The sequence below is a fragment of the Atta cephalotes genome (assembly GCF_000143395.1).
Source record: "Atta cephalotes unplaced genomic scaffold scaffold00009, whole genome shotgun sequence".
Taxonomy (NCBI): domain Eukaryota; kingdom Metazoa; phylum Arthropoda; class Insecta; order Hymenoptera; family Formicidae; genus Atta; species Atta cephalotes.
Window position 1 is genome coordinate 5,530,499 of NW_012130073.1, and position 15,619 is coordinate 5,546,117.

The window sequence follows — 15,619 nt, forward strand, 5'->3', positions numbered from 1 at the left end:
GCGAAAAGCATTGACTAGAGAATATTACTTTTTTTTACATTGTAAATTTTTATGGTAACAATATACGGGATTAAAGGATATATATATTCCGTGAATTTCATTAATACGCAGATTTTCCAATAATACAGTCAATGTAACTAGAAATATGAAACCCAAGAAAAATTAAAAATATCATTAATATAACTAATAATAATTCGATATTATAAAGAAGAACAAATTAAAAAAAAGAATATTTCCATTATAACAAATTTCTGATGTTTTATTTATTATAATCTCATTGTTTCAATTTATCTTAATATAAAGCATTTTTTATATCTATAAAATAGCAAAGCTTTATATCTTTTATGAATATTTTCAGCGTACGTGTCTTCTTATAGATATACATAAATCTTGCATAACGAACACGTACATGCAAACAAGATAGGAAAAAATCTAAAAAAAAAAAAGTAAAGTTTATCACGATTTGCTTGATTAAACTTTTAAAAATACGATAAATGTACGATGAATAAAGTATAGTGCGTTGATATTGTACTATACAACGTGCATATTTGCAATTTAATGGAAATTTCAAACGATATTTTAAATATCTATTCCGAAGAGAAAAAAAGAATTTAACATAACGCACTAATTTGCGCAAGTACAACGTTCGCCAAATACAAATGGTACATGACAAACCAAGCTAATGTGGATAATCACCGGACACGGTAGTTACTGCCACAGAAGCCAATGATTAAGATTAATATTAGCGAGTCTGACAGCAACGATGTTATCATCGTGCGACACGCACAGAACAGGACGGAACGCCATTTGCACTATTAGGATTCTGTATTCTCAATAATAATACTAGGTTTATATACGACAGTAAATACAATAACAAACAAGTTTTAAATAATTAACTACTTTAAGTATTTGACAGTCATTCTTGCGTTTCTTTGTTATTTTGTATTTTTTTTTCTTAAATTACAATCGTAAAAAGCTCATATATATAATAAGAAAAGTTGTCGACTAATTGCAAAACACAGTTGATCATGCATCAAATTAATATGGATAATTACCGGACATCATAATTATAATGATTAAGATTAATATCTAATACCGGATCTAGCAAGAACGATATTATCATGGGACGCGACAAAAAATGCCAGAATTCATAACAATTGTGCAGGAAAATTGTGTTTCGTTGTCTCCGTATTTATCCATTCTTGAAATGTCAGTTGTTATCTTGTATCTGTTGCTTGCTCTGTTATCTAACAAGAAGAGTACTTTGTATTAAATCTTTTAAGATACATTCTTGAAAGTTTTTGTTGATAGTTTATATATTAATAATTAATATAAATTAAAACTTTCTTTATCAAGAATAAACATATTTTTTTTAATTTTAAATTGCATATATAAGATAAAATTATTTACGTATATATGAGAAATTTTTTTAATTAAAACATAACATAACATTGTAAAAGAAAATTAATTAAAGAAATTCATAAAAAGTGACTGGCAAACAAACATGAAACTAATGCAAGTTCATCAGACAATGATTTGCCTTCATAATATCTGATGATTAACATTAATATTATCCAGCTTAGTAATAATGTGTGATGTATTATCATTATAATTCACACATCCACCGCACATCAAAATAGAATATCATCCGAGTAATTAAGATAAGCAGTCACGAGAACAAATATTGAATGCATTAAAAAAATCTCAATATTAATATTATTTCATTTTACAAATGAAAGGCTATTAAAATTTCGTATTTTGCCAACTGGAAATATTTCCACGTAACTCCCTTACCGTTTAATTAAAAAATTAAATTACATCTCTCCGAGTCTTCGAGATATTCGCGATTGCAATGAAAGTTTGCATCTGGCTTGCCTTTTCCAGCACTAAACTTCGAATCATCTCCGCGAATAATATTCCTGGTCGCTCGCTCGTGGCCCATTTCGCTCGTGGCGCAAACACAGTCTCTCAATTATAACTACTCACGACAGCGGCAATTTCACTTCCGATACACGCGTAGACCAGCTTCAAACAACTGTCAGTACTAAAGACAAGTCACGAAGCGCATTCGAGCTAAGCCTAAGTAACTATACAAAGTTTTCGGAAGGTAAGGACCGAAATTCGCTCGATATGCTCCAAATCGTCCTAACGTCGCGGCGCATCCGCGTTTAGTTTGACGGTTTCGATACAATAAAAAACACACCAGCTCGTAATCTATAATTAATTAAGCTACCTGTCCTATACGAGAACGTCAATTGTGAACCGTCTAATGCCGTAACCGTGTCTCGATAGATCAGTTTGTGTGCGCGTGTCTATATGGAGCACTCAGTTGTGATATTCCTGGCTTAACGCCGTCCTCATCAAAATTGTAATTAAACTCCATACACGTAGTTCTCGATTCGGGCGGCTAATGCGTTCGCGACAGCTAGGCGTGTAAATAAATTCGCACGGAACGAGTACAAGCGTAATTCTCTCACATTAAATGTTGGCGATCCTTTGTTGAGCGCGCGCCTCCAGTTTACGGATTTTCATCCGTTCTCAACTCGTGGGTAGTTTTTTAACTCACTAATTGTGCAAGCCGAGAATTACTCTTACTTCCATCGTAAATTTAAACGAATTACTTTATTTAACATGCATACTGTAGGTCTTGAATAGTCTACAATATACATATACCTGTATGGTAAACATGATAAAATAAAAAAACCAATAATTATCAAGAAATAGTCTCATGGATGTATCTTAAAAAATTTAGTACCAAAGCATTCTTTATGTTTTAGATAACAGAACAAGCAATAAATACAAGATAACAATTGGTATTTCAAAAATGAATAGATACGAAGCAACGAAATACATCTATATAAAGAAGTGGAAGTCTCAAAAGTATTAGAACAATCAATATCATTCATTTATCATTTTATACAATACTTATGTAATAATTAATTCATTATATAAGTTATAATTTTATATCTTTCTACAACAATATATTAGATGTACAACTTTGCTTCCGCCGTTTTCCTATAGATGGCTTTAGTGGTAAGTGGTGGTCGAAATAAATAGATCATAGACATCATACAATAAACTTGGGCATCTGTCAACATAACCCCATAGAAACATTAGTCGATTTGTGTCTGCATCATAAAGTTATTCTCGATTGAAAATGTTAATTTACGAGCCAAATTCTCGTCATTTGCGGGAGGTTTTAATTTTTTGCTTCAATATGAAGAAATCTACGGCTGAGGCTCATCGAATGCTCTCAAATACTTATGGTGAGGCCGCTATTAGTGAAAGAACGTGTCGTGAGTGATTTAAACGCTTCAAGAACGGTGATTTTGTCGTCCAAGGTCATGCTCTGTATTTGGTGGGACCAGCTCGACGTAGTGTATTATGAACTGTTAAAACCGACTGAAACAATCACAGGCGATCGGTATCGAACGCAATTGATGCGTTTGAGCCGAGCATTGAAAGACAAACGGCCGCAATACAACGAGAGACGATAAAGTGATTTTGCAGCATGTCAATGCTCGACCCCATATTGCGAAAGTGGTCAAGACATACTTGGAAACGTTGAAATGGGAAGTCCTACCCCACCGCCGTATTCTCCAGACGTTGCTCCCTCTGACTATCACTTGTTTCGATCAATGGCACACGACCTGGCTGACCAGCACTTCCGGTCTTATGAAGAAGTAAAAAATTGGATCGATTCGTGGAGCCTCAAAAGATGATCAGTTTTTTCGACGCGGGATTCGTACGCTACCCGAAAGATGAGAGAAAGTAGTGGCCAGGGATGGACAATACTTTGAATCATAAATGTATAACCAGTTTTTTACAATAAAGCCTCGAATTTCGGAAAAAAACGGCGGAAGCAAAGTTGTACACCTACATACATAAATTAAATATACATAAATTATTATTATATTAAAATATTGTCATGTTTCTTTTTGCTTTGAAATATATAAAGTTTTCATGTATAAAATTTTTTTATATAAAAAAAGTATTCTCAATTTTTTCTGATAACACAGATATTGTTTCCATTTTGCTATTTTTCCTCCGATATTAAAAGCAAAAGTCATGAAATATATATACGTACACTTTTTAATTCACAAAAGAATTATCTTTCTTCCAAAATGAAATGCAGACTTCTCATCAAAATTAGATTAAAAGCGGAAATATATTCGACTACAATTTTTAATTAGACTACAATAAACCTATACACATATATATATATATATATTTCTTCAAATTAAAATAAAGAGAAATAAATGCCTGTGTCTCATATTATTTTAGAATTACACAGGTTATTGTTGAAAAAGTTGAAAAACTTACTTCATGCTCATTATAACATCGAATGTCGAGAATTTGCTTTCGTAGCAAAGAGAGATCAGATTGTTGCAAATTAGCATGCCGATTCATAAATAAAAAACTAATTATTTCGTTATTCTAAAAGCTGTAAATTTACGGAGAGATTCGTCGATTCTCCCAAACGTTCATCCTCGTATTCCCCGTTTTGGTCCCTTCGTTCTCACCTCCTTCCCAGCAAACATAGCAATCGTCGAAAAAGCGTCGAGAGAAATCAAATGAGTTTGCGCGGGAGTGACAATGGAGTTTCGCGACTGTAATCAAGCTACTGTGAGTGGCGCGGGAAAAGGGACCGCCGTGAAGGGTGAAGGGATCGTCCTGCGCATTTGAATTTCCACGCAAAGGGAAACGAGATACCACCGATAGCGTCTAGAAATCGTCCGCGGCGCGACGATAGAGACATTGAATTAAGCACGATGCAGACCCTTAATTAAACGCTCGAAATTGAGCCATCGATTAAATACTTTCTCTCTCTATCTCTCTCTCTCTCTCTCTCGCTCTCTCCCTTTCTCTGTCTTTACGGCAAGAACTTATTCTTCTTTAACACCAAAACGTCTGAATTATCGGTGCGAATTCGTCGTGATAACGTTCCTGGGCATGAATAAAAGATGTACGATAAAAGCGTAAGAAAATCTTTCGTGAACGTCATCAAAAAAATAACTTCAAAATATAGAAACATACTTTTACAATTTATTAAAGTACGCACAAATCACACACATAACAAACAAACACATGTTCATTACTGACTTCAAATTAAAATTTCTTTCGCATAGCAATATAATTTTCTATTTTTTTATCTTATAAGTATTAATATTACAAAAGATTTAATTTAAGAAAAAAGGAAAAAAATTTGTGAAGCTGTTTCTTTGCATACAGAATATGACCCTTTATGAGAAAAGTAATCCCAAAATATGATAATTGCGCAAGTTTTCTTTAGAAACTCATAGCACTAATCTTTGTAATTGAAACAATTTCGCACGCAAAATGCACTATAAATGCAATACGATATGAAAATAAAAAGTAAATATCTTTATTGCTAAAAGACTAGGACATGTAAACAGGATTGCTAATGGAAAAACTTCAAAAAACAATCGATTCAAACTTCATGCTACCAATTTGTTCCACCATTATTTCGTGTCAGTTAACATGTGACTGTTATTTTGAGGTATAAACAATATACCGTAATTGTAGCAAATTTATATTTTGGTAAACAAAAAAAATAGCTTTGTAGATCACAGAGTGAAAAGATCAACTCTTTTTCCCAAGTTGCTCTAATTGGCATGCCCTTTTGGAAGATAAAATCGTTTTTGGGGATAGAACTTCGCTCACACGTAAATTTAAATTATCTCGTGATTATCTTGTTGTTATAAACGAACAAGCGTGATTTTTTTTTCAAAATATGGAACACAATAACATATTAAATCTAATGCACCTTTGTAATCCTATTACAACGTTGTCACAAATTCTTCCTCCTCTAAAATTCCATAACTTTTCCCTGATTTTCGGACAAAATTTTGTGATTTTTCTTAACTTTTAATAATTGTTATTTTCAGTAATATTTTAAAATTATATTTTCGTGTTGTTTGAAAACTGTTAAATGATGATTTGTTGAAAGATCAATTTAATATTACTATTAATGTTGCTAACGCTGCTTGTATTTTTAATTATTAAGTTGATAATATTTAAAAACTAGTAGGTAATGTATATCGAATTTTTAAATTCTTTAAAGTCAAGAATTTTAATTTTCTAGAAAATTTTCTGATTTTTCGCTGATTTTCCGGACCATTTTCAATTTCTCTGACACAATTCCCTGATTTCAGTTCTACGACATACTGCATTCACGCGATGAAAGACGCGAATTCGTTATAATAATTATCTCCATCACGATTTGTTATCCGAATCATTTTCCTACTCGCCGACAACGGAAAATATTGTGAAAGAAATGTATAAAAAAATGTGTTATTCGCAGAATGAGTCGTCATCGTCGACTACGTTTTCGCGCGTGGTTCAGTCACGGAGTTGTCTTTGCCTCTGACGTCGTGCGGCGCGATGAGCGTTGAAACGCGACGATGTAACCAGCGGGGGAGCTATTTTACGAAGGGAACTTTTACACATGCATTATGGGGTGACAATTGTCACCTCGTTTTTCAATTCTAACCAGCCATGAGTCTAAAAGCGCGAAGCACCGCGGCTTTTTGGCGAGCTGCCGCCCTAAAAGGGAAAAAGAAAGTATTTATTATGTCCTCATGACAATGAACATTTTTGTACAGAGGAAATGCAGTTTTATAACGGACTTTAATAATGTTTCTTCGCGATTTTTAAAGCAATTTTTTTTCTTTAAAAAGTGCTATTTTATAACATATTCCTTTAACATGGTCGTCAGTTTTATTGACGAAATTCGATGAATTCCTATCAATTCCTAATATATTTCATTTCACATCTCTTTTGATATCACTAAAATCGACTAGAATAAAATTTTTGATAATCCCACTTCACAGAAATATACCGAGAGGGTGTGACAGAAAGCTCTTATTGTTTTGCGAAATTATATGTATATTGCAGATTATAAAATGATTTAAATATGTTATAATTCACGATATCCATCGAAGCTACAATATATGTAATTAGGAGACTTTGAAAATTACATTTATTCTCTTTATTTAAACATTACGGAATATATTTCGTTGCGCGGTTACGCGAAAGCAAGTTTCTTACGCAATCTTTTATCGGCTGTGTTCAGTAGAAAAAGCAACCGTTTTAAAATTCTTCAATATCCGTTTCTACCAATACAGATTAACTTTAATCTCGATTCAACTTGCTTTTCATCTTTTTGCAATTCTCAGAACTAAACAAAGATAAAGAATTAGTTGAAAGAGAATAAAATTAATCTACATTGGTAAAAATAGGCATAAATGTTGGTTTATACATTTATTATAAATCCAGTGAGAAACAGAGCTAGATCAATCATTAAACAATTTTGCAACAGTCGCAAAGCTGTTTTTTCTGCTAAGTACAGCCAATCATATCCGGGAACGTGTATCACTAGACGACGAAACTTTACATCGATAATTTAGATGTTTTGATTTTCGCACTAAAGAAGGACAAATTCTTGTTATAAGTAAAAAAAAAGAGTTTATCTCAGAAAGAGATCTGATTCCACCAATGAAGATTAATTTTAATTTCGGTTTTCTCTTTATCTTTTTCTAATTCTAAGAATCAGAATTAGAATTTTCTAATTCTAGAATCCTAAAAATTTTTTATTTCAAAATGAGAATTTTCTAATTCTTACAATTATAAAATTTTCCAATTCTAGGAATTAGAAAAAGATAAACCGAGCAAATTAAACCGAGATTAAAATTAATCTTACATTGGTGGAATCGGGCCTTAATGAATAGCTCAATTTCAAGCATTTAATTAAGGGGGTTACCGCACACGACGTATACACGTACACCACACACATACACACATACACACAAACACCTCCGTACGTATAAGAAACGTAAAAGATACGAGGGACAAATTGTTTTTCAATATCCTGAATGTTCTTCAATATCTCGTTTCAATACAGGCAGGTCACTTACCTGCTATCGCCAGGAGAGCGACGGCCGCTTCTAGCCACAGGTGGCAAGTCTTCATCTTGACGGCGTGTACGGAAGCTTCAGCGGTCCCTCGGTGACCAAACCACTCGCGGACTCGCGGTTCACAGACACACTGACGATCCACCACTCACGCCGGCAGTTAGGTCGCGTGAACGCAACTAGGTGAAATTACCCGGCACTACATTTGCTCGCTGTCGCACACGGCACGCTCTTTTCTCCTTTTTCTCTCGTTGATTCGTACCACTCGCTCGCACCTGAGTGACGTCTTCGACGCTACCACCCGTCTCGCGCGTTCCAGCCGGACTGACGCCGTTGATGCGCGTCGAGGTATCGAGGATTCACCGTCCGAAAGACTCGAGTCAAACTTCACTCCGAACGGTCCCTTCACTCTTTCGCGATGATTGATACTGGAAATTCAAATCACGTCAGATTTATCCCTTCGCGCGCGCCGCGTGCTTCCGAAACTTTCTCCCGTAGTGTGACTCCTTTTACTTTTATTTTTTATTTTTTTTCTTCGTCCTCACGCACGTCGATCACGACACGTCGGCGATCGACGACAGATTCCGTCGGTGTGCGTTATCGATCACCGTGTGTGCTGATGAAACGCAGCACAAGCACGAACCAAAGATTTTAAGCACTGTTGACAGGGTAATTGCACGTATATCTGCACTGGATTGCAACGGACGAGACTGAGCGTCGCCGCGCGAAGCAGTTCTGTCGCGAGTCGCGCCTGCGCGACCGCCCTTTTATCCCCACCATCGGCGCGCCGACGATCTCGCAGCTTCCACTTCCTCTCCCGCCCTTCCTGCAGGGAAGTGAGCTCTTCGCTCCTTCGCGCTCTTCTCTGCGTCTCGCGTGGGTTTATCCCGTTTCCACCGGGAAGCCGCGCGCGATCTCGTTTTCTCTCGTCTTCCCTCCCGACGCTCGCTTCTCCAACGGCCCGCACACCTCGCGACCGGGCCACGCACACACGCGGACAGATCTCTCCCCTTCTCTCCCTTCCCCTCCTTTCCGAAAACCCGCGATTTTATTCCGCACCTCCTTCCGCACGCGGTGGGGACGGCCGCCTGCCCCGAGACCTGCGGATTCAATTTGTCAGCCGAAAGTTGTTTTTTTTTTCCATTGAATGAATACGGTTTGTTACGCGTATCATTATTCGACTAGCATTAAGGACATTGTTGGCCGTTGTCGCACGGCCTTGCGAAATCCATAGGACGCCGCTCCTTCGCTGCTCGGACACGTAGGTAGGTTGATCGCACGAATCTCAATTTGCGAAGATGATACGTGTCCTCGAATCTACCTTCGCTAAATTCTAGTCTTGTATTCACAGTACACAATTAAAACGAGATGCCTACATGTATCTCGTCTTATACTGGAACAATTATAATTCGTATTAGACGAGAATAAATCGATTAGGAGCTAGAAATAACTTTATTTTCGATTAAAGTGAATAAGATTTCAGTGTTTAAATATTTTAACGGGAACGAATTTATTATAAACATATCTAAGTCTACAAATTGCGCGCCGAAATCTTTTTCGACCTTGAAATGCAGTCACGAACAGAATTAGAATAGTAACACATAGAATAGTGTTAATTGACAAGTGATTTAATTAATTTAATTTTGATACTATAAGTTTGAATACTAATACATCTTAAAAGGATATTAATAATTGATGCTAATAATTTAAGTAGCTTGAGAACTATAAATAATTTAATTTGATGCAAAAAATATTACCTTAACCGAGCAACTTAGATCTCCTGTGATTTACAGAATTGGACATGTATATAAATTCACTTTGAAATATTTAAGCACTAAGATCCGCTTTGACTGAAAATAGATTTACTTAATTGATTTATGTTGGTACCTACTTGTATTGTTCTCCGATTTTATTATAATTGAAATTGTTCCTTTACTTCAAAAGTGACACATGCAGCTCAATAAATTAAATTTTTCAAAAAAGGAAGAGAACTATTTTTTTAACTAAACAGAAAATTATTGATTAGTTAAATAATAGCGGCAAAAGGAATATATTCTAAAAAATATAATCAAGTCATTCCTGTCATTTTTGTTTCATAACTTTAAAAGCACTCTTTTTTAGCTGTGACGATTTTAATCTCCTATAAAATAATTACAACAAATTTGGAATAATTTATCAAATGCGACATAACTTGAAATATCACCAACAGTTTATATTTATCTTGATCAACTAAAATGACTAAATTAAAAATAAAATAACTTCTTTAATCATCTTCTTTGATCAAAATTGCCGTAATTCTAAATGTTCTCTATAGAAGACTCTCCTTTTTATTTACAAAAACAACACAATTCTACTAAAACTCTAAAAATATGTTATCTTTATAGAAAGTATTAGGATTTGTTTGAAAATCTTTAGAACGATACATTTACTATTTAGTGGAAGGATTATGTGAAATTAGATCACTTAATTTTTTATTTTAATAGAGTATTTTAATAAAGTAAAGTCTTTACTTATATGTATCTTATGCATAGTAAATAACTCGAAAATCACATTTTTTTAGCTGTGTTACCTTTGAAGTAGGGGAATGGCAAGCAACATGCACAAATTCACTTTGTATACTATTTAAGACGCTCGACAACCAATAATAAAATAATTATTATGAAACAAAAAAGGAAATAAGAAAGGTATAAATGTTTTGTTGGTATCGTGTACTCTTTTAAAGCCCTTAACTATACTAGTGACTCCCCTAGAATTATTTTTTTAAAACGAAATTATAGTTGCTCTTTTACTTTGCGTTATGCGAGTGTTTACATTTATAATATTGTTATATTATGTTGTTCTGTTTATTTCCATTGTGTAAATAAATTAAAATGGCATAGTTTGCTTCGTTATTATTATACTAACAAATTCTATAAAATATGAAGTTATATTATAAAATTATATTTTATGTAATTTATTATGAAATAATAACGCAACAAATATGGCATTTTAATTTATTAAAGCAGCAAAATCCGATTATGTTGCTAATATCGTTGAAGCGAGATAGAGCATACATTCATATAGCGGGAGAGTTTGCATCCAATTCTGCCGGAAGAGTTAAAAAATTGCGAATGTAACTCTTTCTCTATTGTCATAATTCTTCATGGAAAAAATACGGTTTATTCTGTATCTGCTATCAAACATCCGCAAGATCCACGTCGTGGAAATGGTATCTATATTGTTCCTTGCTTCCCGAAATTGATCCTCAACAGCACGGACTGCGTTGCCCGCAGGCGTTGCGAACTGCGTAATGACGTATGCTGATCGCTCGCGCAAGGCCTCGTTTCGAAAACACTAAAGCACGATATATAGCACGATATTCGCAGGAAGCGAACCAGATCGGCATAATGTATCCCATGCTAGAAACCATAGATCATAGACCGAGTGACCTAATTTTCCCGATGCCATTGAAAATGCTTTGTTACAGCAAGTACATCAAGCGCATTGCTGCGGCTTATAATGAACCATTACAACGGATTCATTTGTTACAAATCGACATAAATCTCAGAGTGTTAGAATATCTGTAGTTATAGATAAAAAAATAATTTTGATGCAAATAACGTGTAAAATATTATTAAATGATATGATAAAATGAATAATGCCATTGATCCATACACAGTATACTATTGAATCCAATATTGCTCCCTTTTGTACAACTCCGGCAATTTTAGTTAGAAATGAGCAGATATTTCAACATACAATAGTATGAACTAAAACATTACTAGCTCCATTCCTCAAGTATTTCATTTTTCGAACATCATTTTTCGATTAATCGAACATATTATTCCGAAAAACAACGTTAAAAACAAGCGTTAATTTTGATGAAAGAGGGTCTTTTCTAAGACGCAGTATTATAGAAATTAATTAATTATTTTATTTATTAATCTAAAGCAAAACAATTTTAATTCTTCCTAGTAATTATTTAGGATATATTTTTTAAGGATGATTAAAGTTTTGAAGGTTTCTACAGAATTAGGAGATTTCGCGACAACAAATTATACGGTATTAAATTGAGTCATTCATTTCTAACACACACCCGATAAATTTAGAAAATTTCATTAAAATAAGTATATCATCAATAAATGCCGCATCTTGATTCGTCTTTCTCTGAAACTTAACTTACACCACTTTCGGGATTAACAGCTCTATTACCTCACCGAAACTTAACCGCAATTCACGCCGCGGTATCTCGTACATCTCATTAATCGAGCGATTACACGTTTAATGAAGTGCGAACATCTAAAATGTACTTCGAGATTAATTGGGGCGCGACTATTCTTAGATGCAGTCAAACTTTCGCCGGATGTCTTGCGCGCGATGGGATTCTAAAGTTCGTTGTGTAGGCTTTAGATTAGAGCGGATAATTCTGTTCGGATTTACGCGTGCGCGAATTTCCGAGCGGATTTCTATACAGATACGCAGAAAGTTCCCGCACTTGCTCAGAGACGACTGGCGTCGATCGTGCAAAGATTTGAGAATAACAGTATAAAAGTTAAGGGGAAGAGAGTAATATTCTCTTATCTGTACGTTTCAAAATATAAAACTCGCGTAAAAACGCAGGCAGTTGGGAAAAGCGTGTTAAAAAGTATGATCCGCGTTTCCATACTAATACCAACTTCCGAACGATGGAAACTACTATATACAGGAATTTTATTCGTCTACGACGTGTAGATGCGGGTATCAAAAGGCACTTGGCACCGCGCATTCATGAATCTCCGATGCGCGATTTGCTGCTTAAACATGGAGTCGCCGCGGGAGCGTCATGGACCGGTCAGCACGCTCTTTATGGCGGTACATCTACCGCCCGCAATTTATCTTTCCCACCCGCGTGCACTCTGCTTGCGCGCTCCCCCTAGTTCTCCTTTGTCACTTTTCTTTTCTCGCCTACCCCTGGCTTTGCTCCCTCGTCTCGTGAATCTTGATCCCGGAAACGCTGCGAAAGAAGGGCGCGCGCAGAAGGAAGTTGGCGGGGGTACAAAAGAGAGGTGTGAAGGGAATAGACGATTAAAATATCACCAAGGCATCATTCGTTACCACCGCGTCATTTATTCGTATCGTTATCTTCCTTATAATACCGTATAAAACAATCTTTCATCCTCATTCATGACGGCAGTGCGACGCGACGCGACGGGACGCGACCGGTTGAAAGTCGCGTCAAGCCGAGTCGCTGAGATTCGCAAGATCGCACTTTAATAGGATAGCACGAGCGAGCTGGAGAAAAAGAAAGAGCGAAAGACAAGGGAGAAAACAGGACGCTTTTTTCGGTCGTACCCGAGCCCGCCGGCATTACTCTCACGAGGACAGGAAGCACCGAGGCGCTAGGCGGGAGGGTTGAGACCCCTGAATTATCGCGCGGAGTTATTTCTTCTTTCTATATATCGTTCTTTACCTCGGGGGCGTGTACACATACGAAGCACAGAGCTTTAGGTACTACGGGCGCGAACGGACACGGCGCTAACTCGAGCACGAAAAACTCGAGAAAGTTAGAAGAAACTACAAACGTCCTACACGAGCATCCTGCTGTATATTTATACATATATGGTTGAAACTCTATTTTATATTTCTTATTATATTTCATATTTTTAATTAAACAAGCCTATTATGAACGTTCACCTGCTTCTATAATAAATCCAAGAAATAATAGTAATAATAATAAGAATAATTTTAAATAACAATAATTTAAATAAATAACAAAAAGAGGCTACAAGCCAGATTTTTATGTATCTCAAATTCTTTATGTATCTCAAAGAACATATGTTTTGACCTTATTATTAGATCATCCTCAGTGTAAAGAAATTAAACGCAAATTTGACAAAATTAATAAAACGGTTAAAATATATATAATTTATACAATTTATAGTTACGCAAAAAGTTAGTAGTATTTATTCTACTTACTTCCGCAAAATGCAATGCTTTTTATTCTGATAATATTATCAGTTACATTTTTCCATTATAACAGTTACAGTAAGTCCAGTCGCAGTAATGATAAAAATATTGAACATGAGTCATTAAATCAAAATGTGCTAGCACACACATTCTCAACTGCGTAAACCAATATAATCAGTAATTGAAACAATAAGTCAATTTAATTCGCAAGTAGCAAATGCGATCAGAAATAAAAATTTCCAAACCAGTTCAGTCAAATTGCTTATATTGTATTATTTAGAAATTTTAAAGAATAAACAATAAGGTTTACAAGGCTAAACAATAACAAACAAGATCTTTAATGCTTAAATAAATAATTAAAAACAATTACACATCTAATTACAAACTTATTGATTCTAATCAGGTGACTTAAAAAAAAATAGTCTCTACAAAATCTCTTTAATAAATTGCAAATTTGAATATCAAAATTCTAGTGAAAGTGAAAAAAAAAAAGAGTTACCATATTAGAATAATTAATTAAAACGTTTCGGTCTTAATCAGATCATTTTCAATGTAAATAAAAAACTTTATTGATATATTTTGAGATTTTCACTTTTTATATAGAAACTATGCGTTTTGCGTTATTTCCTATATATCGAGATCCATTATTAAAATGCCAACGTTTCGTGAATATTACAGTTCACTTCAGGGCGAGGAGTAGTTTGATACTGATTGACGTACAAAATACAATAGTATAAATTTATAAACATGAACATAGTCTACTGTCGAATGTTACATCAAACAATGAAACATCAGTAATAATGCAAGTAGTGTCACTATTTACTGAAAAAGAATTTAGTTGCATTAATTGGAATTTTGATAATTTTAAAATAAATAAAAGCACAAATCAGAAACGTATAATTAAAACTTAAATAAAATATTCTATAGTCGAGATAATCAGACATTTAATTATGATAACCAGAGAATTCCGATCAGAATGCATTTTGTTCATATTCGTTTGCTACAATCAACAAATGTTTTGATGCAACCAGAACATTTTTCTTGTTAGTGTAGTGATTAAAATATGTATTTACGGTTTATGTGTAAGTGCAGCATTGTTAGAAAATAAAAACGTAGATATCTTTTTTGTTTTTTGCTCATAAAGGACATCGCATTGATCCATCTAAAACCATTCCTGGCTGAGAGCGTCTCGGACCAGAGCGTCGTTGGAGTCCCTGTTGTTGGTTTCCGGGACCAAAATGTATGCGTTACCTACGGAACCGAAAGATAAAAGTTATGCGCTTTGCCCATACCGTACTGCACTGAGAGGTATCGGGAATGGAGTTGGTCGGAAGAGATGCAAAAAACCGCAACGCACATCGTCCCGTCAGAAATATTGGATGACGCACTACGCACTCTTCTACGGCTATCGAAGCCGCTTTTGTTTCTCCCTCTCTCTTTCTCTCTCGATTCCCTGTTCTCCCCTTTTCGCACGATATATTTTACGAACGCCTGGCTTTCAGCCGACGTTTTGTTTTGCCCTCGACGCCGAATGGCGCGACGCAAAAGAGATTGTATCACGGTCGCGAGATCTTTCGCCAAACTTCGCCACGAGGGAACTAGCGAGAAACTTTGCTGTTTATGGAGAATTGATAAACGCAGTATGCGCCGACGAAAAAATGCTGTTTGCGAAGTTCACTTCGAGAGTTTCTCGGTTGGATTAAAAATATGCAGTTTAAACGAAACGTTCTGCGAGAATAAATATTGGACGTGCGTCCGTC

At 35.2% G+C, this 15,619-nt stretch overlaps 1 protein-coding gene across 1 annotated transcript in view; it reads right to left on the minus strand.

Moving 5' to 3' along the window:
* Positions 1–7,992, minus strand: part of LOC105627578 (platelet endothelial cell adhesion molecule-like) — a 159,411-nt gene extending 151,419 nt beyond the window's left edge. The window contains exon 1 of the mRNA XM_012208860.1: positions 7,938–7,992. Within this exon, the coding sequence (XP_012064250.1) occupies positions 7,938–7,992 (55 nt within the window). The remainder of the gene's footprint in view (positions 1–7,937) is intronic.
* Between the last annotated feature and the right edge of the window lie 7,627 nt (positions 7,993–15,619).